At 38.8% G+C, this 24,945-nt stretch overlaps 1 protein-coding gene, 1 long non-coding RNA gene and 1 pseudogene across 3 annotated transcripts in view; 2 read left to right on the top strand and 1 right to left on the bottom strand.

Annotated features, from left to right (window-relative positions):
- ARHGEF33 (Rho guanine nucleotide exchange factor 33) overlaps positions 1-24,945 on the bottom strand; it is a 56,672-nt gene that overhangs the window by 8,831 nt on the left and 22,896 nt on the right. Inside the window, exons 4-15 of the mRNA XM_016162304.2 lie at positions 23,012-23,176; positions 22,563-22,684; positions 21,480-21,622; positions 18,977-19,036; positions 17,912-18,136; positions 13,565-13,694; positions 10,536-10,668; positions 9,040-9,123; positions 7,671-7,754; positions 5,993-6,141; positions 4,812-4,976; positions 1,568-2,369 (exon numbers count right to left, since the gene is read on the bottom strand). Coding sequence (XP_016017790.1) covers positions 1,568-2,369; positions 4,812-4,976; positions 5,993-6,141; positions 7,671-7,754; positions 9,040-9,123; positions 10,536-10,668; positions 13,565-13,694; positions 17,912-18,136; positions 18,977-19,036; positions 21,480-21,622; positions 22,563-22,684; positions 23,012-23,176 — 2,262 coding nt within the window. The remainder of the gene's footprint in view (positions 1-1,567; positions 2,370-4,811; positions 4,977-5,992; positions 6,142-7,670; positions 7,755-9,039; positions 9,124-10,535; positions 10,669-13,564; positions 13,695-17,911; positions 18,137-18,976; positions 19,037-21,479; positions 21,623-22,562; positions 22,685-23,011; positions 23,177-24,945) is intronic.
- Positions 2,369-24,945, top strand: part of LOC107519520 — a 29,302-nt gene continuing 6,725 nt past the window's right edge. The window contains exons 1-6 of one of the 2 annotated variants that reach the window (XR_004951855.1): positions 2,369-2,732; positions 9,302-9,397; positions 10,557-10,643; positions 17,700-17,749; positions 18,434-18,547; positions 20,817-20,889. This is a non-coding gene — a long non-coding RNA (uncharacterized LOC107519520). Of the gene's footprint in view, positions 2,733-9,301; positions 9,398-10,556; positions 10,644-17,699; positions 17,750-18,433; positions 20,890-24,945 lie in introns of both variants that reach the window. The other variant, XR_001599121.2, reaches the window with a different exon arrangement.
- LOC118605906 lies at positions 7,924-8,042 on the top strand (annotated as a pseudogene).

Here is a 24,945-nt window from a genome sequence, read left to right as displayed (position 1 = left end):
TAAAGACCAAGAAATAAAGGAAGTAGGTAAATGTTTAAAGAGTATAGATATTAACTTCTTATTCTGGCATCAATACTGTCTTGCTGGAAAATCAGTAGTAGTCCCTTAGTAACTCTAGGTATGTTTCTCTTTCTACGAAATAAGAAAGTTCTTTGATTGTAATACTAGTTTTAAACTCATGTTCTTAACTCTCCATTTTAGGCATAAATGAGGGAGGGAGTGTTTGAGAGGTCAGACCTGTTTAGAAGTAAATGTCAACTATGATTATGCACACTTAGATTTTGAAAACCAGTCATTTAAGGTATGCTCCTGCCCACCTGCACTTGATGTTTATATAAGTCATCTGGGAATCTTGCTAAAATGCAGATTCTGATCGAGTAGGTCTGGGCTGGGGTCCCAATTCTGCATTTAAAACAAGCTCCCAGGCAAAGCATTAACTACTAGCCCAAGGACCATATTTTGAGAAGTGGGCTGTTAGGGTCTATATAGAAACTAAATCTATTAATAGTTTAAGAAAAATCTTTCTGTAGAATCACGATCTTGATAATAACTTGCCTTTGTAGAGCATTCCATACTTTATAAAGCATATTCACAGATTTTATCTTACTTGGCCTGATCCTCATAACAACCGTGTAAGGTAGGTAAGGTATATATTGTGTTGTTTTTACAGATGAGAAAAACTGGAGGCACAGAGAAGCCAAGTGAATGGTCCAAATGCCACGGCTATTTGGCAGCAGAGACAGGACTAGAACCTAGATCTCTTGACACCTAGTCAGGTGCTCTTTGCAATAAAGCATACTGTCTTCTTTCTTAGAGACAGACACTAAAGGCTAGGGTTTGACATCGTTAAATGTCCCGAGACTTGTGGACACCAAGATTAGACATCAAAGTACTAAACATTGACATGGAGGCCAAAGAACGTGTTTGTGAATCAAGGCTTGACTATTTTGTGTTTTCCCAGTCCCACTGGAGTCTGCAAAGTAACGTGACACCATTTTCTAGTCAAAAGGAAAATCGGAAATGAACTTAGCTTTGCAATGAACTTTGCTGGAAGTCAACAGTGAGACAGGGCAACTTGCCTCTTCCCTAGCTACAAACGAGTCTGCTGTGGGTTTGGGAGTAGACTAAGTTGGTACATAGTGTTGGATATATTGAGCATTTAAACAAGGAGGTGTGTCTAACAGGAAGAGGGAGAAACAAGCGTGGGACTTGCGTGCAGGGCTTTGAAGGTGAAGTGTAACCCTGAGGTACCACCGCTTTCCCTGGGTGTGGGGATGCTGGCGTAAGCAGGTCTAAGAAGAGTCAAAGTCTGTTCTCTTTGCCGTGGTATATGTGAATGCGTGACATGCTTTTGTGTCCTGGTGCAAACTGCAGAACGGGCGCTAACACTCGCCTTCGAGGGCAACTGAGCTCTGCACAAGCCTTTACCCCAGCTTCTGCCATAACCAGGCCCCTCTCCCCTTCCGGCAAGCCTGCTTTCCCCCAACGCCAGGTGAACCCACGCTGCTCCCTGGAGATCTAGGCCCGGGGCTGCCAGCGGTGTGGGTTGGGTTTGGTTTTACTTTACCCTCCTTACTTCCAAATAGGTCTGCTTTTCGCTTTGGGACCTCTGTTGGGGAAAGTAGGTGCGCGGCGCCCCGCGGGCGGCGGCAGCGGCCGCGCCGTGGGGCTGCGCGGCGCGCTCGGCCTTGAGCGGCGCGCGGCCGCCGCTGCTGCTGCGCGTGCTGTAGAGACGCGGGGCCACGCCCTCGGCGGGCGGCGCGCGCGGGAACTCCTTGAGCGAGCGGCTCAGCGGCTTGGCCTTGCCGTGCGCCTGCGCCGCCGCCTCCAGCTTGTAGGCGCCGCTGCTGCTCGCTGGCGATGTGGCGCTCTTGGGCAGCGGCTGCAGCGGGTGCTCGGGCCGCTCGGCCTCCATGGCGAAGCTGACGGGCCGCAGGAAGCAGATGTCAAGGCTGGACTCGGAGGAAGCGGGAGAACAGTTTTCGAAGAGGGCCGGCGCCTGGAAGGGCTCCTCGTCGTAGGGCGCGGGCAGCGCGAAGATCTCGCCGCCATATTCATACTCCTCGTAGGCCGCGGGCACGAAGCCGCGGGCGTCGGGCAGGAGCTCGGCAGGGGCGCGCAGGGTGCGCTCCACGTTGCCCAGCGGCTCGGCGGGCGAGGGCTCGAAGTCCATCTCCGGGATGGCCTGCAGCGGCCCGGCCAGCGCCTTCACGTCCTGCTCGGCGGCACAGAACTGCGCAGGGGCCAGGAGGCTGTCGGGCCTCTCGTGCTTCCTGCCCTCCATCTCCCAGTCACTGGGCTTCCCTGGCTGCATGCTCTCCATCAAGCTTTGCTGCTGTTGGCTTTTCTTCATTGGGGGCATCAAATGTCTTTAAAAGGGAAACAATACAGAAGAGGTGTGCTTACGGTTTGTTAATGCAGGCCTCTGACCGAGCAGCGCAAGGCCAGGAGCTACACACCTCCCGCCCGATGCTGCTAAAGGTTCCTCTCCCCTCTGCCCCTCCCAAGCACCTACATGGGTTACCTACCAAGTTCCACAGGCCTCTCCGATTAAGGAGTTCCCACAAGCCCTAGTCTCCCAAGTGGGAGAGCGAAAATAGCCGTCCGTAAAGCGGATGCCCGAAGTATCCGTCTGAGCAAGGAGACACTGCGTAGAGATGGCTGGTGGGCCAAGGATGGCCATCACTCCCCACGTGGAAGCTCTGACCCCACCACGTGTCAGGGCCCCCAAGGTACCTCTTTCCTATCTTTAATCCCTTTCTTGCCCCAGCAGAGTTACACAAAAATGGAAACAACTCTTGTTCGACTCATGGATCTTAACGTTTAAGAATAATTCCCAGAAGTAAATGTGTTAGAGTCTTGATAACCGTTAAATCTGGATGACGGTATGGGTTCACTGTGAACTCTTACGTATACTGGAAAATTTCAAAATAAAAAACATTCCTCGTGGCTATAAAGAATGCTATATAGGTTGTCTCAAACCTCCACCCACAAAAATATTACCAAATGAAAAGGCTGCCACTCTATGCCCAATTCTTTGTTTAATTATGGATAACAAATAATTTATATCAGATTGGATGTGATTTGCCAGTTCCGCAGGAATTTATTTGCCAGACAGACGTGAGTGGACTACTACATACTGACCCAAACTGGTTATTCTTCTAGTGTATTCATATTTAATTCTACCACGAAAAAAATACATAATGTAGATGTAAATGCTAACACTGAATATCTTTCTCTGCTGATGTTAAGATGAAAATTAGGTCTTACACTTACAGAAATGAAAAGAAATAGTAAAATACAATATCGACCTGACTCGAATTCTCTTTTAACTGAGAAGATTGTTGTTAACTGAGAAGGCTTTGGGGGCCATTTTCCTAAACAGAGTACAGTGGCAGCCAGCTTGTTCCATCTGGATATAGTCTCTGGGGATTTCATTTTTTGGCTCTATTTGCTGCACTTCAAAGAAAATAGTTTGTCATTGTCTTAAGAGCTGAAGTGAACCACAAAGTAAATATCCACTTCCTGCCTCTCTCCCACTCTCCTCACAGGAAAGGTGTTTTTTTCTGTGTGGCATTCTTTACCTACAGGACTTCTAGGATTTTCTCTATAGGAAGAAAATCATCCTGAGCTCTATTTATAGAAAAGTTAATGTCTGATAGGTTTCAAAATGACTATGGAAGTTTTCCCTGTTGCCTATCCACATTTCCACTCTTGTCTCTCACTGAAAATGTTCTCAGTTTTAAGAGATGAGGGCAAAAAGAGGAAACAATTTGTTCTGCATTATCGATCAGTTGCTTCTTCCCATGATTGTCACTGGCATTCTAAAAACTACAATGATTAAAAATTGAAATAATGAAGTAATTTTGAAGAAAATTACTTGATTTCAGTGAAGGAAATAAAAGTAGCTTTTTGTACAACTTATAAATTTTCCTTAAGATAATAAAACCCCAAACGGAAATTATAGTGTAAGGAATGTCAGTTTTATGAGAATTGTCTATATTTGGTAAAGTGGGAATTTGGAATTTTGAGTTTTGGTTTCTCTTATCTTTCCAGATTTCCTGGTTCCTAAAGGAGCTAAGTTAACTTTATCCTTATCTTTTAGAGGTAAAATGAATTCCAGATATGTACATGGTCCATTTCTTACCCTAAAGATCATCAAGAAGTTTGCTGAATGAGAATTCAGTTTAGTGTGCTAGAGGATTGTATGCCAAGACTTTAAAAGGCTGTCAAACCCATCCACTGCCCAGAACAGCTTTAAGGGAAGTTGTCATAAGTGAAGAACAGAGATTATATGAAGTTCCTTTCTGAGGAAGCTTCAAGGAGAATTGGAAAGGGCTAAACAACATTCTTTCTGGATCACCTCAGACCTGTTTCTAATCTTTGGAGCCCAGACTTACACTGACCCCTGACTGGGATTCCCTTTTCCTCCACTCTCTTTTGGAAACCTTAAGCCAGTTCCCACCCTTCTGAGGGCTTATTAAATGCCTCCTCTCTTCTTATGGCATTCATCTACTCTATCATTGTTCAAACCCAAAAGGACTCATGCCGTAGGTGGAGGGTGGTTCCATGTGGTAAAGTTTTAAGGAGTAACCTCCAGCCTCTAGGCCTGCCCCTTAACATTAGTGCCTTCCTCTGGGATCCAAGCATTGGGTCAGCTGCTTGCCTGCCATGCAGAGACCTGATAGGACAAGAGGGAGGGAGGAGTCCTGTTGGTCATACTTTTAATCCAGGCTGGCCTGCTGCCCAACTCAGACAGCCTGTGATGCAAGGGCATTGCCTTTAACCTTTCCACAGCAACAGGTGCTTACGTGACAGCAGGGCCTGAACTCGGAGCAGAAGGGTAGGGTTGCAGCATCTCTTCTGTGTGGATCCCACTGTCACGGACAACCTCGGGGCCTGCAGTGGGAGAAGCATCTTGCCCGGCATTTGCACACTGGGAAGCCAGCCCTTTGTACAGTTTTGCCATGGATGACCTAATGGAATGGAAGTAATAATTCTCAGAGTGTACAGGGGGAAATCGGCTCTCTGAACACACAGATTCTGCCTAGAAAGATAGGGAGACCGTTTCTCAGATGAAGTTCAGCTGTAAAGTTTCTTTCTCTCTCCGGGGCCCTCTACAAGCCAGGTTGCTTACGTGATAGGGAACGAGCTGGATGCTGGGCAGGAGTAGGGATGCTGATTAATTGGCTGAGTTGAGTTTAGGTGAAAGGGGTGGTATGGGGAGATGTCCACCATTAGAGGAGCCCCAGCTTGGGAGACAGCACATTTTTCTGGTCTGAAGCACCCACAGAAATGATCCTTTTCTTCCTCATCAGTATGGGATGTGGTTGAAGGAAATCCAGGTCATTAGGAATCTCTGCTATTGATTGCTTCTGTTCTCTCTGAAACCCAGATTCTCACTAATCAGCCCTTCCTGTTTGTTCTTAGCATGAATGAAATCTGCTCAACCACCATCCCCTCTCTTACTCATTTTATTTTTATCCATAGCATTTATCACCATCTAATTTATTAACTAGTTGTCCAGCCCTAGAAACTAAGCTCCATGTGGCAAAGCTTTCTGTCTGTATTGTTCATTGCAGTATATTCAGTGCATAGAGCAGTACCTGATACACAATAGGTGTTCAATAAATATTTGTCGAATTAATGGAAGAGACCACATTCTGGCCTTTAAACTGCATTTTTAAACTCGGCAAGTTTAAGGAAACAAGGATTTTTGAGGTAGTTGGCAACATGGGACAAGAGGGGGCTGTTTAGACATTAGAGTGATGTGCTTCTTTTTCTAAAGTAATTTCCACCGGATGGCAGGTGCCTCCCTCCTGTAGCTAGCCTGGCCACCTCTCTTCCCTTCCCTTCTCTCTTCTACCTCCTGCCACTGCATTTCATCCACTTAATATATATGTGGTTACTTGTGATGGTCACCCACATTGACTGTATCTCTAGTCTCAGAAATCTTTAATCGGCCCTCTAGACTGCACCATCAGAACCTTACTTCTTGAGCTTTTTCCGTTTCTGAATAAGCAATTCCTCATTGCATTGAAACAGCAGGGTGTAGTGTGAGATAAATACTCGAAGGCGCTGAACACACACCAGAAGTAGATAATAGTCAGGGTGTTCCTGCTCTGTGAACTTCAGGACGTTCTGGGTGAAGGACAAAAGAAAGGATTGCATAATTAGAATGAAAACTTTCATCTTTTCTGCACCTCGAGTTGATCTGTTATGAGAGTTTAGTAGCCATTTAATCAAAACAACAATACATGTGTCCAATATTCTCTTTTTCAGTCACTATTGCTCCTGTTTGAGTTGGATGTAAAAATATGATAATTCATTTGAAAAATTCGAAGGATCTAATAATTCGGTCGTGGAGGAAATGGAGCCATTCTAACAATTATTGTCTTGGGGAATGCTTATGACCCAAATGAATCAGACCAATGGTAAACCCATCAGGCATCAAAGCAGGCTGGAATAGGGCAGGTGTTTGTGATCACACCTGGACTAATCCCTCCTAGTACATTGGCTACTGTGGTGCAGTGGTACATATATGCAAGCTGCATTTATTGAGTGCTTCCTATTGCCAAGCATTAAGCCCTTTACATATATTTTCTCTCTTAATTTTTACCACAGCCTATTAGATGGGTACCGTTATTACCTTCATTTAACAAGGAAATCGAGGTATACAGCAAAGTCAAGTAATCTTCATTAGGTCACACAACTAGTTAGTAGCAGAGCCAGGATTTAAACTCAAATCAGGTTGTAAACCCAGGGCTCTTATTTACCATACTGCTGACAAGACCTGGGTTTCAGTCTTAAATTTTTTCACCTACTAAGTGTATTAATGTGGGCAAATTACTTGACTTCTTTGGCTCTCCATTTCCTTATCTTAAAGATGATAATAATGATAACTATTTTATGGGATTGTTGAAAAGATTAAATAAGTATTGCGAGAAAATTATTTTGAGATCTAAAGCCACCTACAATTGAAAGCCTCTATAATGCTGAGATAAATCCCAAACATTTCTAAGATGCTTTCACTGAATTACTTAGATCGGTCAACAAATAAATCAGGGCAGGTGGGTGATGGAAAGAAGAGGGGTTGATAGGAGTGTTGGTGAGCCTTTCTCTCAAATCTGCTTCTTCCAAGGTGGACAAACCCTATGAAAAATGATGTGAAGTCAGCTCATCAGCTGCATGCTTCTTCCGTGACACAAGACAGAAGCAATATATAGCAAAAGAAAGAAAGTAGGATAGCAGTTAAGTGGGCAGGTTACATAGATATTTCTTAGACACTGGGGGATAGGATTGTGGGGTAGGGAAGTTAGAGGGTACTTTTAGATGGCTGTGGAACCAAGGTGAAGGGACCGAATAGGTGCTAAGAGACTGAGTCTAGCGGGAGCTGCTATGGAAAGATCCTGGATCAGCTGAGGTGGAGATTGCTAGTAAATGAAGATAGAACTTCAAAGGCAGGCATCATGGGCCAAACATTTTTAGTTCATTTTTTATTTTAATTCATACCACAAGGTGAGGACAGGGTAATCATAACAATCGAAATTATTTAAATACTTATTAGAAGTATTAATTATTCCTTCCTCAACCCCTTATGTGTTTCTTGGAAGCCCAAAACAATAGTATAGCCTAAAAATTACTTTGGTGGCTTGCCCACCCATGCCTACCTGCAGATGTATCAGATATTCAGGGATGCGCTGGACTATGTGAAAAAACAATGTGTAGATATCAGATTTAATCTCTTCATCACCCTGAATGAAAGAAAGATAAAGTCACTCTTCAGTGTCCCTCCAGCTCTGGCTGCAGAACCCCAGAGTCAACCCCACCAGAGCATTTTCTTCCTCTAGAGTTTCGTGAAGCATTGCTCTCTCATTGGATAGGCCACTTGTTCAGGAACATGCTTAGGAAACAACTTTTCTAGTCTATGGCCATGCTACCCTAAACAAGCCTGATCCCATCTGATCTCAGAAGCTAAGCAGGGTTGGGCCTGGTTAGTACTTGGATGGGAGACCACCTAGGAAGACCACATGCTATAGGCATAAAAAATAAGGGTTTGTAAGCTAACAAAGTCCTTGCAATCTATGAGGTCAACCAAGGGTTCCCTCACCTAAAAAAATAAAAATATGTATTAGGAAACAGCTCCTCTAACAGGAAGCACATCACATACTTCTTTTGAACCCACCCAGCTTTCCAAACTGCCTTCTCCTGTCTCACCCCCACATCTTAGCAGTGTTAAACAGAAGTGGGCATTCAATAAATTATATTTAAGTTGAATAAATTAAGGTTCTCCAGCAAGCAGTCATTACTGTGGTTTACTAACAGCCACAGAGGGTAGATTGGAGCCTCCTGACAGTGGGGAAAGGAATATGATTAGAAACTGGCAATCTGTTAGACTTTCTCTATGGCCCTTCCCTTCTCTTCCTTTCTTGTTCTCATATTTTCTGAGTACTAACATATGCTAGGCATTATACTCCATTAGTAGGCATTATACCTCACTTCTTGTAAAACTTGATTAACTCTTAATTTTAGGGCTTTTGATGTGGTTTCTTCCTATTGATGCAAAATAAGTAGAATTGTTATATATTTATATGTGCTTATTGAGCACGACAATAGCAATACTTAAAGCTACATGACTAGCATCACTTTACAATCTTATTAACTGACAGACGCAGGATGACTTGAGTCTAATATTCAGATTATATAAATTTAGTATTCAGATTAATGTTGTCCAGGTTGGGGGGGGGGACAATATTGTCAGGCTGCAAGTGGCAGCCTGAAGATCTCTGCTTAGAACACCTATTTACTTTGTCTAAACTTCCAATGGAAGGAAACAGATAGGGCAAGGACCAAAACAAGGGCACCGATTCTTAGTGGGCACCTTTAGCCCCAGGGTGGAGTGTCAGGGACTGTATTCGAGCCATTCTCCAGCCTCAAAGACAAGCTCAGAGTTAATGTGCTGTATTTCCTAGATAGATGAGCAACATTATATAGATATACATGTAACCAAAGGGCAGTGCACAGATAGAGTTAATTTACCTCCTTCAAAACAACAACATGAACCAAAGAGATGCATTCAGGCAGGTCCCTCAGGTAGGCAACATAATAATCCAAGAAATTGTTCTTGAAAAGAAACACAGAAATGCATGGTAAGGACCTAGAAACAGGAATGATGAGAGCTAATATTTGATATATGTATAAATATCAAAAAGAAGTACTATGCAGAGATTATCTTAATCATTTAATGTGTTCATGAATGTTTTTTAATTCATCTCTCTTTAAAATCTTTTTTGGTTTTCAGGTAAATATCCCTATGGACTTGGGAACCAAAACTCAATAGCCCTGCTTTTAATGAGAAGGCGTGAAATGATAAACCAAGGCAGGAGAGAGGAAATATGTAAGTTGAAAAAGTATTTTCAAATTGTTAAATGATAAAAATGCATATTTTGTTTTAAAATTGCCTTCAATTTCAAACATCTACATCCAATGAGGAACTTTGTCCGACTCACTTCATAGTGTGTAGATCAGTGGTTCTCAACTTCTAGAGAACCGAATACAAATGAGTAAAAGTGATATTAGAGGGATAGCATCACATCTACTTTAATCTATATGAGTAGATATTTTGTAAACTTCATTTTATTATCCTCAGTTGAGAATTACTGATATACAGAGGTTGACTGCAGGCAAAATCTGGCTTGTGGAACAATTTTAATTAGTCCTCACAATATTTTTAAGATAAGAAAATTTCACAAAAAATTGGGATTTCCAGCTGCTGCTAAAATATCAGATCTGGCAGTTCCAGTCCTTTTTTTCCTGCAAAACAATTACATAAAGCTGAGTAGCTATTCCTTGTATAAAAGCAGATGTATTCCACTTAAGCTCACTTCCCAATAGTTGATATTGTATTAAATGCAGCTTACTTCCACTTATTTATATCACTCTCCAGCCTTGTAGGCATTTGAGTCTGCAACTTCTGGCCTGGATCATACTTTTTTTATAGCACGTCATAGAGATTTCAAAACTTAATATCCTTTCTCCAGGGAAGTGAAAATAAAAGCCATTCAAGACAAAGAGCTACCTGTATCATAATTTTTAAAATCTCTAAGGAATGAAAATATATATACATATACAAACCCTCATGTATTTATTTTATATGTTAATATAGATATATAGGTACATGTATGTATATTTATACACAAATAGACATATCTACACAAATATATCACATATTCAATGGTGGCAGTTATAGTACGCTATAAAGTGATGAACTGGAAGGTAGAAGATTTGGGTTCTAGCCACAGATCTAGTCACAGCTATCTAGCTAGCTAGGTGATTTCAGCAAAGTCTTAGTATCTCTGAACTTTATTTTATTATCTGTAGGAAAAGGAGGTTAGACTGGATCTCAGTGGTTCTTCTAACTCTGAAATTCACTGCTTCTGAATTCTCCATTAAGAGAAGTAGATGAGGGAGACAAAGATGCATATAACTCAAGGTTCCCAAGGATTTAAAAAAACAAAAAAACAAAAAAACCTTACCTCATCATTTGTTAATTTAAGGAATAAATCTCCAAGGACTCCTTGGCGTGGCCACTTCAGGACCCTTTCCTGCAGAGCATGAAGCAAATCCAGGTGCTGCTGGACAAGGTACCGTAAAGAGCCAGGGAAGAGGCTTGAAACAGAATAGAGATAGGATCACGCAAACCAGATGCAGAGAAGAAAAAACCCTAAAGAATATGTGCAGTAGTCCCATTTTCTGCATCTAGGATTAAAACTTTTTAAGTTTGTCATTGTAGACCTGACAGCAGATATCCTCAGAATATAAAATGACCCCTTTACTGATGCTCCTCCTATACAATTGTATAGTGTACTAACAAAGAACAGTCACTTGAATGGCCTTCTGGACTGTCCCTGGGATTGAGATTTAAAGCCAAACTGGTCCACTCTCATTTATTTATGTGAAGTGGAAATTCCAAGGGAAATCTTTTTCAATGTTTGAAAGTTATTCTCACTTGATGTGCAGAATAGTCTAATTAGTGCTGTGGATGACAGCACTAAGGTAGCACTTGGTCATTCTTAGCTCCTGAGTAGGATAATTTGTTTAAAGCTGGTAACTAAAAGCTCAGGGGATAGAGGTATGGAAGTATTCCTTTTTCCTTTTCTTTCAGCTTCTGAGAGGCATACTGGGCAAAGACAGAGTCTGGCCCGGAGAAGCTACAGACCAGACCTGGTCTGTCACTCCTTGCAGCTTCATGGAGCCCCCTTCCTACTCACACTGCTCCGCCTCACTCTCAATATACCTCCTTTTTTTTTCCCCAGAGGAAATTAATGGAGGAAGAAAGATGTCAGAGAAGGATGGGGCGGAGAGACCAAAGAATCATGGGAGGTAGAAGGGAGATTTGATGGAGCAGAGTGGGGTGATCAGGAACCTATAGGAATGAGGAAGGAAAACAGCAAAGGGCTACAGAAGTATCTGAGCTCTAACTTGGTGACTTAGAGGAATGTAAAGTAGATTCTCTTCTGCTTTCAAGACCTTAAGTTTAACAGAGATGAAAGTGACGGCCTGCTTGTTGAGAGCCCAACTCATTTGGCTATTTACCCAGGGTCTAATAAGAGTAAATTAGTAGACAATTGGGTGCTTTGCCAACCCTGAACAAGCAGACTTTTGTTGAGAAGGTAGGGAGGACACCAGTTCAGTACGTTTTTTCAGCTCAACTCCAAGTAAAGCAAAGACTCAGAGAAGACACACAAACAGCAAAATAGTGATTCGAGAATTCCTTCCACTCCCTTCTGCCACTCCTCCACCTCTTGTGCCACTTAGTCTCCACATATGTGAAGTCACCTGATTCATGACCACAAGAGAAGAGGCCTCCTGATCTGAGCTGTTACAGCTTGTGCAGTAGGCTCGCAAGGTCTAAGTAATCCCTGTCCAGATCAGAGAGAATTTGGAGGATTGTCTAGGAGACAGTCAGACTGAGAGAAAACCATAAAGTCGATGGAGGAAAATACAACTGACTGAATTGAATCACTGCACCAAAAGATCTAAATGTGAAAGATTTCTCCCCACCCAGAGTTTATAAATGATTTGGGGTAATACTCTTGCTGTGACACTAAAAAATGTTAAGGCACCATGGTGAGATTTGACTTTGGAAGGGGGGCTTTCCATTTAGGTTATGTAATATTTCTTGGATTATCTCTTTTTCTCAACTTTCTTTCTTCTCCTCTCCTAGCCTTTCCTCTCCCCTCTTAAATTACTCTTCATTCCTTCTTCCCTTTCTTCCTTCCTTCCTTTTTTCCTCCCTCCTCCCTCCCTCCCTTCTTTCTTCTCTTTCTTTCAAGAAAGCTAATTTCTGCTATACTGTGACCTGTGTACTTGCATAGTTCAAGAGCTGGTAACTTGGTGAGAGTCTAGGTACCTCCTGGACTGTCACTGGGATAAGAGTTTGAGATTTCTGGGCAGGGTCACAGAAGCCTAATGCTCCCATCAAGTATCCTGAAAACATGTAAGTTACATGAAGAGCAACATGAGTAGTTTCTTCTTTTAAAGCCTTTAAAGTTATTTCAACTCCCACAATCCTGTATTAAACAGTGAGGAAAATAACTAAAAGCAATCAAGAAAAATCCAGTTATAGTTTCAAATTAACAACTTAGCTCTTGCCAGTCCAATATTAGGCCAGAATAACTCCTGAACTTCAGCAATAGGACATACCCAAATTTGATGCACATTGATAATGAAACATGTGCCACCTGGTGGTGATCTGCAGCATACAGCTTGTCGAGTTCCTACTGGATGTGGCACTGGAACTCAGTTTAAAAGTCTAACAGACAGTCCTGCCCGGCTGACTTTGCTCTGCCCCACAATGTTCATACAGGACTGTTCGATCCTGAGGTTGTGTCTCTCTCTGGGTGACTCACCAGAAAAAGCCAAGAACTCCAACTTCTGTGACCTTCCAGTTAATGAGCAGCAACCCATAAGGTCTATTCAGGCTTCTGCTGGCAACCGGCACTTCTGCAGCTTCTGCAGCTTCCAGCCCTTCCAGGCCTTAAAGCCCTGCCAGCCAAGGCCAGGGCTGCCTTGAAACAGACTGAGGTGGTTCTTGAGCACTATGGTTTTTTTCTAGGGAAAACCTGAAGTTTTACTTTATAGGTTTAAGAAGATGGAGAAACCTCAGGTTTGAGTGTCAAATTGTAGTTGTGGTGGGTGTTATTTTCACCCCCAGGTTACTTTCAACAGGGGTAGAAAGTACTAAAGGCTTTGGTTCATGATGGGAAAGATAGTATATGACAATAAATTTATTTTCATCTTTGCACAGGGAAAAATACCAATAGAGAAAGGGAATAACCTCATTCTGTTCTGTATTTCATTTAGCTGGTCTGTTTAAAGTACACATGGAGGCTTCAGAAAAAGCTTAGAAAACCAAGGATTACTTTCTGTTACTTCCTATTCCCTTTTCAAAGACTGTTTCTGGAACTCTTTACAGGTCCCAGAATTCCCAAAGTGGAAACAATAAACAACTTACCTTAAATCTTAATCAATCTGAAAGCAAAGGCAATGAATACATGGATACCTTCTCTCTTTGGAATTCCTCTTTCCATCTGACCCCTGGAATGTTGCCTTGATCTTCAGGATCAGAGAGATGTTAATGACATATTTTCTTTCTGATTCTAGAAGCTCCAGAGCCACAGTCTGTCTTTTAGCTTTAAAAACAAACCAAGTAGGGCATTTTTGTTAACCAGTCCTCCCCAAAACCCCGGAAAATGATAGAAAGCAATAAAAAGATATTGAAAGCAATAAAAAGTGACATGAACAAGCTTTTGGGAGATAATAAACAGAATAGAGGCGAGATAGTTAATTCAGCAAAGTAACGAGCACAAAACCTTGGTGTTCTCATCTGCAGATGTGAAATCGGCTAAGCACCAGAAAGGCTCAACAATTGGAGGCACCAGACACAACAAGAAAGTGCTAACAAAGAGCAATGTTGAAAACAAGAGACATAGTCTCTGTAAAGTGAAATTGAACCTCCATGTCCCCACCCCCATGCCAGATGGTTTCCTCATTTCCACCCTGTGGGAAATGAGAAAAATTAAAATGGAGAAGTCCTCATCTTTGGTGTCTGGGCTGAAAACATCAGACACAGTAGAGGGCAAAGTTGAGATGCTACAATAGAAACAGGGGGACTCAGAGAGGCTTGCATACTGAATAGTGAGACTCCCTCAGCTTCTTCCCCTATAGGTCCCCAAATACCAGCAGCCAGACATAACTCTCCAGGCAAGGGACTGAAAAATATTCCTCTGGAGAATCTGAACTGCCCAAAGATAAAAGATCGATGGACCCAGACATAACGAGGTCACCTATTAAAGTTAAGTTGCCACCTGATTAGCTGATAATGAAGCCTACTTATTGATAAGCTTGGCCAAAACAGGATTTTCAGGTTTTTAAAATTTTAGGGCCTCTCTCTTAGATATAAATAATTAGCTAAGGATCCTCAGACATTTGAATCAATCATACCATAAAAAAGGAGGGGAAAAAAATGTGTGTGTGTGTGTGTGTGTGTGTACATACATTTTTTTTTCTTTAAAAAAGAAGAGGAGGAACCCTGAATAAACAAAACAATGCAGGGACTATAATGTATAGCATGGCAACTACAGTTAATAATACCTTGTTGTATATTTGAAAGTTGCTAAGACAGTAAATATTTAAAGTTCTCATCAAAAGAAAAAAGAATTTTATAAGTATGTATGTCAATGGATGTTAACTAGACTTACCATAGTGATCATTTCACAGCACATATTGAATGATCATGTTGTACATCTGAAGCTAATGTAATGTTATATGTCAACTAAAAAACAGACGCCAATAGAATATACAGATTTCAAATGATAATGTACACCTGAAAATTATATAATTGTGTTAACCAATGTTACCTTAATAAACTTAATTAAAAATTTTAAAAAATAAAATAATAAAAGTAAAAAACAGACAATGCAGAAACAAAGCTTTTTAAAAATCTTATAATTAATTAATATCCTCAAAGAGATATGAGAAAATATTTTAGTCATTTAATAATTACAGGATACTACCTTTTTTAAAAAAAGAGAACAATCCAAAAAAAGAAGAAGCTTTTTGGCAAATTTTTCAAGGGAAAAGAGTAGAAGATATAGTCAAGGAAATCTACTTACTGCCTGTCCCCCCCACCCCCCCCCTCAAAAAAAGCAAGAAAGAGAGACACATATTGAAGAAAAATGGAAGAGTTTAAAAAGAGATAGTGGAGAAAATCAATCCAAGAGATCCAACATCAAGTTAGTAGAAGTTCCAGAGAAAAGAATGAAAATGGATCAAAGGATATTAATTCCAAATGTCAGGATATTAATTCCAAATGAAAGGGTCAATTGTCCTCAGCATAATTAATTAAAAAAGACTCTCACATCTTTGTAAGGTACAACATAGCACTGCGAAACTTTAGTGTACCAAAGGTAAAGAAAAGGTCCTAAAAGTTACCGGAGAGAAAAATCAGGTACTATACAAAGACTGGGGGTTAGAATATTATTGAACTTACCAATAGCAACATTACAAGACAATGGAACAATTGCTTCAAAATTACGAGGGAAAATTATTTTATATTTAGCTAAATTATCAACAAAAGTATGCGAAGGCTATTGGACAATAGATTCCATCAAAACAAGAAGTAAACCAAGAAAGCAAGGACAGACAAAATTCAAACAAACAGAATCTAACATAGGAGAATTATGAAGAGAATTCTAAGGAAGACTGGGAAGTTCCAGGATAGCAGCAATATAATGGGCCAGAATGGAGTACGATGGCAAAGGTCTCCAGGGCGAATGCTTTAAAAAAAATTTATATATATATATACATATACATATACATATATAATAGGTTTTTCTGTTACATTCTTAAAAAAAATTAAAGACGACTTGTATAAACGGAGACATAAAACCATGTTCTTTACTTGGAAAGCTCAATACTGTCGAGATGTCAATTCTCTGCTAATTGGAATAAAAAGAATGGTCTAGAATTAGACCCACCTATATATGATCACTTGACTTTCCCTATATAATTTAATGTGGAAAGAAAGGTATTTTCAATAAATGGTGCTGAAGCAATTGGATATCCATATATGGAAAAAAAAAATGAACCTGGACTCCCTCACACTGCACATCAAAATTTATTCTAAATAAGTCATAGACCTAAATGTGAAAGCTAAAACTATAAAGATTCTAGAGGAAAACATAGCGAATATTTTATAAACTTAGGCAAAAATTGCTTGGAAGTACACATAAGTCACAATCTATTTTAAAAGTTTAAAAGTGATAAACATAAAATTAAAACATTTGTTCATCAAAAGACTATTAAATTAAAAGATGAGTCACAGACTAGAATAAAATATTCTTGACATATATATCTAACAAAGAACTCATATCCAAAATATATTAAGAAATCCTACTGATAAATAATAAAAAGATAAACAATCCAATTTCAAAGTTAGACAAAAGACTTAATAGACACTTCATAAAAGAAGATTACAAATAGCCAATAAGCATATGAAAAGATGTTCACCAGCAAAGTTCAATTTAAAACTGCACTATACCAGTACACACTCTTGAGAATGGCTAAAATTAAAAAGACTGACCATACTAAATATGGGGGAGGGCGTAAAGCAAATGGTACTCTCCTACATTGCTGGTAGGAGTATAAAATGTTCCAGTCACTTTGGAAAACTGCTTGACATTTTCTTTTAAAGTTAAATATAATCCTATCCTGTCACCTAGAGGTTTCACTTCTAGGTATAAACCCAAGAGAAATGAGGGCATACATTAAAAAAAAAAAAAAGACTTGTACAAAAATATTCATAGCAGTTTTACTCATAATAGCCCTAAACCAGAAGTACTCCAAATGTCTATCAACAGGAGAATGGATAAACAAATTGTGGTAAATTAATTCAATGGGATTTTAAAAGGAATGATCTACTAAATGAATTATACATAACACATTATAATGAGAGAAAGAAGCCAGACACAAAAGAGTACCTATTATCTTATTCCATTTATATGAAGTTCAGGAACAAATGGGACTAATTTATGGTGACAAAAGTCAGAACAGTGGGTGGTTATTGACTGGAAAGGTGCATGAGAGAACTTTCTGGGGTAATAGAAATATTCTTATGTTGATCTGGGTAGCAATCACAGAAGCGTACATATATAAAAAGTTAATGAGCTTAAGCTTTGTGAATTTTACTCTATGTAAACTAACCCTCAATAAAGTACTGATAAAAATGAAAGCAGCATAAACCTTTTTTTAAAAGCATAGAAGCAAGTCCCAGAAGAAACTGACAAAAGACTTTAAAGTGGTTCCTGTTATTTTTCATAATAAACTTTTTAGTAGTTTAATTTCATGTATTTGATAATTAATTTTTAAAATTTACTTCCCACAAAATAGTTGGAGGGAAATGCTATTTTCTGACACATAGTAAGTATTCAGTAACAATTAATGATTTGAAGAAAAGGAAGGAGGGAAAAAAGGAAGGAAGAAAGGAGTACAGACCCTGTTGCGGTGTTTGAAATTTGGTAGTAGATTACTGATACAAGATTCATAAGTTGAAAATTCTGTATCACTGACTAAATAGTGCACGTCACAAAATCCTGCCTCTCCTACACTAACCTTATGCTTTTCCCCACCCCTCAAAGCACTACACCCAGAATCAAGGTGGTAGTCCCAGCTGCCCATGTGACCTCAGGTAAGTCCTTCTACCTCTATAGGCTTTAGTTTGTTCATCTGAAAAGGAAATCAGACACTAGGCAGTCTCATATGTCCACTAAATCTAAATTGAAAGGATTCTAGCCTTTAGGTTCATCTTGTTCTTTAAAATTTCAGCCTGCATACCCCCCTTGAGACTTACCAGCTAAAGAGGTTTCACATAAAACATTTTCCAAGGAGCTGTGTCTGCCCTGGCCAACTTCCTTGAGTTTATCTGGGTGGTCTTTCGTGACATATTCCTCGCCCCATTCTTTACTGTCCTTAGGTTGCCTCCACATCCCAGATGGCAGATGCCCCTTGGACTGGATGTCAGCCGTGAGGCAAGACTTGAGATTTTCTTCTGTTTCTGCAGTTGTTGGGTTCATTCCTAAAAAACAATACTTGCCATCAATATCTGACTTTAAAAAAAAAAAAATTTGTATTTCTTACTAACTCTTAAATATTATGCTCCTGTTTGGGTACAACTATCTCTTGAGGATGAAATATATCAACTAAGGATTAAGAGTTGCCCTAGTTGCAAAGGGTCACCTCTCTTTCTGGTCTATACGGCTTCTACACTTTGCACATAGTATCTATTAAATAAAGGGTTTTTAAAAGTAAATTTATAAAATAATAGTTAACTTATAGAGATATATATTAACTCTTCACATTTGCTTCCTTTCAGGTGAGCACATCAAGTACCTATAGCACTACTGAGAAGAAAATACAGAAAGAAAAGGAAGAAGGTGCCAAAGATAATGTCTTCTTTTAGAACTTGTTCTCCTCGGCCCTGATGATGGTAAGTTGTGGAAAGGAAGAAGTGAGGAAGTGAAGGTCAAATTCACAGAATTCTGCCAAATTGTCTATTCAGTAAATAACTTTCAAAATTAAATAAAGTATAAAATGTGTGGTCTATGGAAAGCTTATGTCACGCTACATACAACTGTGCGTTTTCAGCAAATGTTAGTTTATTGGTCATTGAAAGGATCAAGAAAGAACTAAGAATTCTGGTTTTGTTTTAAACTTCCCCGCTGTTTCTCAGTTCTTGGGTTTAACTGAGTCACTGGCCTATTCCAGCACACACTTTGGAAGATTAATAAACAACATGCTTTATCTTTCCTGAGTTCTTTCATGACAGGTTTGGGACTGAAGGAATTAGAAGGGAAGGTGAAAAAGGGAAAGGATGGAATTTATAGAAGAAAAGAGAATTCAGAGAAGAGCCACTTACCCGGACCCATCATTCCCTTCACATTACTGTCTCCTACGTGCATGGATCTGGATTCTTGGGCTGCAGAGAAAAGAAAGCTTTCAATCAGTATTCATTCCACTAACATGGACCAGGCTCCTATGGGCTAGACACTGGTACAAACTGACAGATTTCACAGTTTACTGGGGCAGTAAAAAAAATTACAATGTAGTGTGGAAAGTGCTATTTTCCCATTTGTTATATAATAGTGTTACTGACCTCAAAGACTGCCATAAGAATTAAATCAATTAATATTTGTAACCTGCTTAAAGTGGGACCTGGAACATATTAAGAGCTAAATTATTTTTTAACTATGATGAGAAGAGCCAGAATGGTGCTATTAAAATATAAGTCAGACCCCGTCACTCTTCTACATAGCCCTTTGATGGCTTTCCATTTCAGTGTAAAAGCCAAAGATCTTATAATGATCATAAGACCCTAAAACATCTGCCCCCCTCTCCTGCCCGCTGATTCCTTTCTTTTTTTAAACCACATCTCCTGTTGTCTCCCTTGTTCACTCTGCTTTAGCGTCACTGGTCTTCTTGCGATTCCTTGAACGTGTTTGTTGTGTTCCCATCAGGACCTTTGGTGCTAGCTGTTCCCTTTCTTCCCCTTTGTATCTGTAAATAAAGTTTCACTTCCTTCAAGTCTTTACTGGGCACCCTCTCTAAAATCACACCTGTGTTTCTTTTGTTTCTCCTTATCACTATGTGACATACTATATGTTTTCTTTATCTTGTTCATTGCTTCCTTCAGAACAAAAACTCCATGAGGGTAGGAATTATTGATATTTTGTTCATTACTATATCTCACCACCTAAATCAGTGCCTGAGGTGTGTGGATAGATGGATGGATAAATGGATGGATAGAAGGAAGGAAGGATGGACAGAAGGAAGTTAGAAGAAGGTAGTGGAATGGCCAAAACCTTCACTGTAACCTCATGAGAGACCTTGAGCCACAGACGCCCAACTAAGCTGTGCATAGATTCCTGACTCAGAGGAACTGGGACATAATGAACATTTGCTACTTTAAGAAACTAAATTTGGGGGCACCATTTTATAATTAGCAGTGGGTAAGTCAACTCTTTCTAAAAGTTTGGTCCTTTGATCCTGAGTTTTAACATCACCTACCACCAGTCGTATCCAGAATGTCTTATTATGGCACATTACTCCCTAATTTCTGCAGCAACTGGATCAGATAAACTGTTATATAAGACATTCCTAAATAATAGGAAAGAAAGGAGGAGTTGCCACTAAACAGCTAATTTAAATCCATCTGGGCACTTTGCAAATATAACTTTTAATCTTTTTTCTTATGAATATGTTCAGTTGCCCCTGACCAGGCATTGATCTGACCTCTACTTTCCAATCCCATCCTGTATTCTTCCCTAACAAGACTATCCTTTTTTGTCATGCTCTCCATAACACAGAGGAAAGAAAATAGGTCCACTTGCCATGAACCCTCTCCCCTGGATGGATCAAGTGAGTTTTCCCAGGCTACACCTATCAGTTTCTAAAATAACTACTCAAATGAATAAAAACTAAAAAAAAAAGAAAAAAGAAAAAGAAAAAAATCTGTACTTAGAAGTTAATACTGATTAAAAGCCATTTGATTTAGATTTTTAAATTCAGTTATTCAAAACACATTTATTATCTTGGAGAAGTCATTGAGCCTATTTTGGAGACTTTCTACATAAAAAAGAGAAAAATTCATGTAACCACTGTTAATATCAATACCTCCTGTTTAGATGGTACTTTGCTAGATGTTGTTCAGGATACAAAAAGGCAGCAATCATTTTTTTGTTTTGTTTCTTTTCCTTGAGTTTAACTTAGGTCACTAGCCGACACTCGGATATGGATATCCCTTGGAAAGCCAGTTTCTTCAGCACTGCCCAGGTACAACTTTCTCATATCTGTTCTAACGTCTGTCGGACCTGGGATGTGGCTGGTGACTGTTTTAGGCCACAGACAATATCAGCCTTGGTTTTCCAGAAAAAAAGGAGTAGAAAGTTAGGCTGCCAGTGACATCACTGCTTGTCAGGGCAGATATGACTTTCTCATATCAGTGAAACCTCTGCTTAAAAAACAAAAAAACAAAAAAACAAAAAAACACGATTTTATCTATGCTAAGAATAAAGCTATTTTTTAAAGAAGGTAATGTGAAAAATAAAATGATTTATTAGAGTGAATAGTTTTTTAAATGTTTTTCTCTAATAGTTGTGCAACAAATTATTTCTAATCCATTTAAAATTTAGAATACCCAGATTAGTGTTTTCCCCAAAAACGAAATATTTTAAAGTTGGGCAGACTCTTCTGGTCTCTCAGATCTTCTGGATTCTTCTAAATTCAAGATAAAGAGGGAAAATTCTGAAGAGTACATCATTTTCCTCTAATAAGGATGGAGGAGTTAAGCCCATTCTTACTATTCAGTCCTTGGAACCAAGGAAAAATTACTTGGCTAATTCAGTATGATTTGAGAACTGTACCTTTTTCATAGGCCTGAGAAGGCAAAAGGTTTGTAAAATCTTCACTTGGGAGAACAGGCTCAGGGATGTTGATTGAACGGAAAGGACTTCCTTGTGCTTGAGCAGGCCCAGGCTGTGAGCCATGTTCTTCTTTCTGAGTTTTCCTAGGGAAAGGAAGTAAAAGGTCTTAATACCTGGTGAGGTGGGAAGAGATTCAGTTCAGAATAATTCAAGAAAATTTCTGAATTATTAGGTCGAACCATACAAAATTGTTATTATTGTCAATTAAATATGGCCAGATATGAGCAACTTAATTCATCACCAAAACTGGAGAAAAAACATTTAAATATCTATAAATCATCTTCTAATTATAATATCTACATTCTTATTTTTCTGTTACTGGCTTCCCTGTCATCAGGTCTTTACAGAGTTTACAGTGATGATAATTTGCTTGGGGTGATTTACATTAACTTAACAAAGTAGCACAAAGGTACCAGGAAGCAGTAGGTCTTCAACTCAAAACAATAAGCATTCTCCAGGGTCACACACATCTTATTGCCATGTTTCTATTTTAAATCTGATAATATTAAAAAATATAACAATAAAGATTATACGTGTTTAGTGGTGAAACTTTACTTGAGTCAACCTTGTTGAGATGCCGTTTAACATAACTATTTTTCATGATGGAAGTGAAATAGTAGCATTAGAGAAGTTTTAGAAAACTAATAAAAATCACTGGTGACTATACTATCTTAACACAACAATCATCATTTAAAAAATACATAAAGATATATATGTAATATATAAATATATAATATATAAAAATATATAAAGACGTTACTTTACATATTTTTACATTTGCAGTCAAATTCAACATGCCATTTTATATCATTTTCATTTCGCTATCTATTAAGAACATTTTCCATGTAATAGTTACTATTCATTTTTAGTATTAACCAACTTTAATGACTCTTTCATCACATGCTGACCCGTGGATTCCAGCAGCCACCTATATACTCATAGTGAGGAAGGTGTTCTCTGTGCCTCTGTACAGGTCATTGCATATGGGTTTGCCTTTGGTCAATTTTTTTGTAAGAAACTCACTTGGCTTTCACTTTTCGAGATTCTCTTCGCTTCTCTTGTTGAAGCTGTTCAATTTTCTGTTGCATTTCTTCTTGTTTGGAAGTTATGGCCTGTATCATTGACATGGCATTGCTCAGCTCTTCCTAGAAAATAAGAATTGATATGTATTTAATCTAGTGTATGAGGTAAAAGTATATAACATAATATATAGTACACAGTAAGCTTTTAATACATATTTGTTGAATGAATGAATGAATCAATGAATCAATGATGAAATTTTTACTTCCATTGTGACCTCTAATTTTAACATAGGAATCCAAGAAAAAAATGAAATATTTTTCCATGATAATTAGTAAATGGGCCAAAGAGAAAATTCTAATATTTGGCTGCTATGCGAAAAGGCAAGTTTCCCACTTCTGTGACTAAGACCAAGAATCTTTCTTTAGCAGGAAAATAAAAGAGGGGCCTACTTTGAAATAGTTTAATGAATTCTTCATCTCAGTAACTTTTTCTTCCATGGAACATTTGCAGCTCTTAACCTTCTCTTCCAAAGCATATTCTCCATGTTGGATTCTTGACAGTTCTTGCATTGCTTCTGTAAAACCAGTTTTGAGTTCAGAGGCTAGGGCCTGCAACTAAATAATACACAAAGAGTTCATTCAATTTGCTATAAATAATTATCAATAGTACCATTGACCTCTTAAATTTTTCTTTTTGTTTGAGAAACCAGGCTCTCGAGAATTTACAGACCTCATTTCCTGGTAGACAAAAGTTTGGATAACTTAAGGCAAACTTCACCTCATTCATCTAGGGAATAGAGGATCTTTTTTGTACAGCACATGGTGAAGGTTGCTGTAAAAGCAAGTAATTAAGTTTACAAGTACAATGCAAGCTACTATTTATTTTAACAACTTGGATTGATACGAGATTTACTTGAGAAGCAGCATATATGCATGTAAAAGACAATCTTGATCCAGTAACTCTTCAAATTCCACGAAAGAAGGAATGCTTATATTATGCCTGGTTTTAAAAAGAAAATGAAGAAATTCTGTTATTTTTTTCCTTACAAATTTAAATGATAAAAAGGATAATAACTAAGCATATCTGAGAATTTCTTTGAAAGGGAAATTTTTTAAATTCTTGGGTGATATCATGGAAAAAGAGATAATGGCATTTTCATTGGCAGTGTGCTTTCATCCATAAGGAAGACGCAGAAATATATATAATAGTAGGAGCTCAGCATGTTGTTTATAGTGAAATGAATCATCTTCAGCAGTCAGCTTCCATACCATGAACAGGTAGTCAATTTGGGAATCAGATAGGGTACAATCCTAGGACTCTATCACAAGTATTAAGACCTTAGGCAAGTTGGCCTAAGTAGCAGTTTGTAGCAGTTTCCTCATCAATAAAATAACTCTAATAACACCTATGTCACAGGGCTGTTTTGAGAAAATAATGAATAAATGTAGGTAAGATGCCTGTTACAGCATATGCTAGGTACATAGAAGGTACTCAAGAAATTTTAATTCTTTTCCCTTTTAAGTGGCAAATTAAAAAATTAAGCACAAACAAAAATGTGAAGAAAATGGAGCACTTCTAAAGTTCAGTTTTATTTATTGAACAATTTCAAGAAAAGCATTTTCAACAGACAGTAAGATGATACAATAAGATAATAACATTACTTTCTTGATATTTATGATATTACACTCTGCTAAGTAGCGGAGGAACTCTTAGCTTCAGATCTCTCTTTAAAACAGAATTTTTAGAAGATTCATTCTATAATTAAAAGTATCCACCAAGTACTCTGATTTTAAAGGGATGGAAATTAAAATCCAGGTATGTTAACAAAATTCCTTCAAGTACGTATTTCTAAACATTTTTGAAATCTGGTTGTCTTATGGTTCCAACCTGCAATGGCACCTTCCATTATAAAAATGACTCAGTTTTCTTTACCATGTTTTTAAACTATAGGGTTTTGTGGTTCACTGTACTTCACAAAGGTTTCTCAAGAGGGCTGAGAGTAGGGAGAAATAAGAGGAACCAAAGAGATTCTGAGGAAGAATTAGGACCTGTCAAGTGTTTGAAACTGGAAGACTAGGAAACAATATGAGCAATTTGTTTTTCATTTCAATTATTTTAAATTAATCTTTGCAATGGATTTCAGTACATGTCCTATTTAGTCTTCATGATGGGTTAAATCATCAGATCAACTACTTTTGATCTGGTAATTCTCATTATGTAAATTAATCTTCTGTCAGCAAAATAAACAAAATCCACAGCTTTATAATATCAAAGCAAAATTTATGCAAGTTTTAAAATTGAAGGCAGGAAACCTGACATTCATTCAGGTACTCTGAAATTTACTCAGGTTTCTTGCTCTAAAAAAAGGGAACCAGTATCTGAC

The sequence above is a fragment of the Rousettus aegyptiacus genome, unplaced genomic scaffold (assembly GCF_014176215.1).
Source record: "Rousettus aegyptiacus isolate mRouAeg1 unplaced genomic scaffold, mRouAeg1.p scaffold_m13_p_7, whole genome shotgun sequence".
Classification (NCBI taxonomy): domain Eukaryota; kingdom Metazoa; phylum Chordata; class Mammalia; order Chiroptera; family Pteropodidae; genus Rousettus; species Rousettus aegyptiacus.
The sequence above is the reverse complement of the archived record's forward strand: the minus strand, read 5'-3'. Positions and strand labels throughout refer to the sequence as shown.